Source organism: Charadrius vociferus, unplaced genomic scaffold (assembly GCF_000708025.1).
Source record: "Charadrius vociferus isolate BGI_N301 unplaced genomic scaffold, ASM70802v2 scaffold477, whole genome shotgun sequence".
Classification (NCBI taxonomy): Eukaryota; Metazoa; Chordata; class Aves; order Charadriiformes; family Charadriidae; genus Charadrius; species Charadrius vociferus.
Window position 1 is genome coordinate 5,135,914 of NW_009649449.1, and position 1,076 is coordinate 5,136,989.

At 62.4% G+C, this 1,076-nt stretch overlaps 1 protein-coding gene across 1 annotated transcript in view; it reads left to right on the forward strand.

Annotated features, from left to right (window-relative positions):
- Positions 1-1,076, forward strand: part of ARHGEF16 (Rho guanine nucleotide exchange factor (GEF) 16) — a 9,828-nt gene that overhangs the window by 594 nt on the left and 8,158 nt on the right. The window contains exons 2-3 of the mRNA XM_009889681.1: positions 35-201; positions 634-685. Coding sequence (XP_009887983.1) covers positions 35-201; positions 634-685 — 219 coding nt within the window. The remainder of the gene's footprint in view (positions 1-34; positions 202-633; positions 686-1,076) is intronic.

The window sequence follows — 1,076 nt, forward strand, 5'->3', positions numbered from 1 at the left end:
TCCTGCTGATGAGCTGCTGCCGGGGGGTCTGCAGAGCCATTTTCCTGCGACTCCTGTCGGTCACAGAGCTGCGCGAGCCTGGTGTGGAGCTGGCAGGGCTTTGCTGAGCCTGGGGACCTGACTCGTGCCTTGGGAAGCCTGCATGTCCCCAGCAGATGCTGGAGGTCCCCGGAGAACCTGGAAATAGCCGACGTGGCTTTCGTGAGGAGTGTAACTGGCTGCTCTGGGGCTCCCGCTTGTCGGCGGGCGGCTGCGGGCATGTTTGCAGGGTGGGGTTGGTCGGGAGCGCGGCCCCGAGGTGGCGGTTGGTTGTACACAAACATGGGAGAAGCAGGTCTGGGGAGAAGGAGACGCCGGTGCAGGCAAAGTCCGGGTGTGAGACAGAGATGTGAAAGGCAGCGGCGTAACTACAAAATGGTTTAGATCGTGACCCCGATACCGCAAGGTGAAAGCTGAGTCACTTCGGTAAGGCAAACAAAAGCTCAGGCGAAAATCGGGCTGTAAGAACAGGGTGGTACTTGCTGCCTGGCCGTGCAGGTACCTTCTCCTCCTTCCTGAAGGAGCTAAATGCTTCCCAGGGCCGCAGAAATACAGTAACTGCAGCGCGTTCTCTGCTTCTTCTTCTTCTGGCAGAGAACCTTTGGGCGGAAGCGGGTGCAGAAGCGTGGCGGCTCCTTCAAGGACAGTGAGTGCTGCTCCCGTCTTCCCGCGAGCATCGGCTGCGGCGTCCCCTCTGCCCTGCAGGGCACCGGGGCGCTTCTCAGCCGAGCGAATCCCTGCGAGTCCTTTCGCCACTTGCGCTGCTGCTGCTGCTTGTCCCTGGCCTGGGGCAATTGCTTTTGCCCGGGTTTCCCCACCTGCGCGAGGAGCGTTGTAGCCTTGCTTTCCCGCTCCCCGGGGCGGGATGAAGAAGCTCGGGCTGCTGCCGCGCTCGCAGCTGGAGCGCTCCCAGCTTTGCTTGCTCCGGGCAAACACGGGATTGCTGCGGGAAGCTGTCGGGGAGCGGGAGCTGCTGGTTAATTGGTGCTGTGCAAAGTCCGACCTTGGTGGGGAGGCGCTGGCCTTGGCGCGCCGGT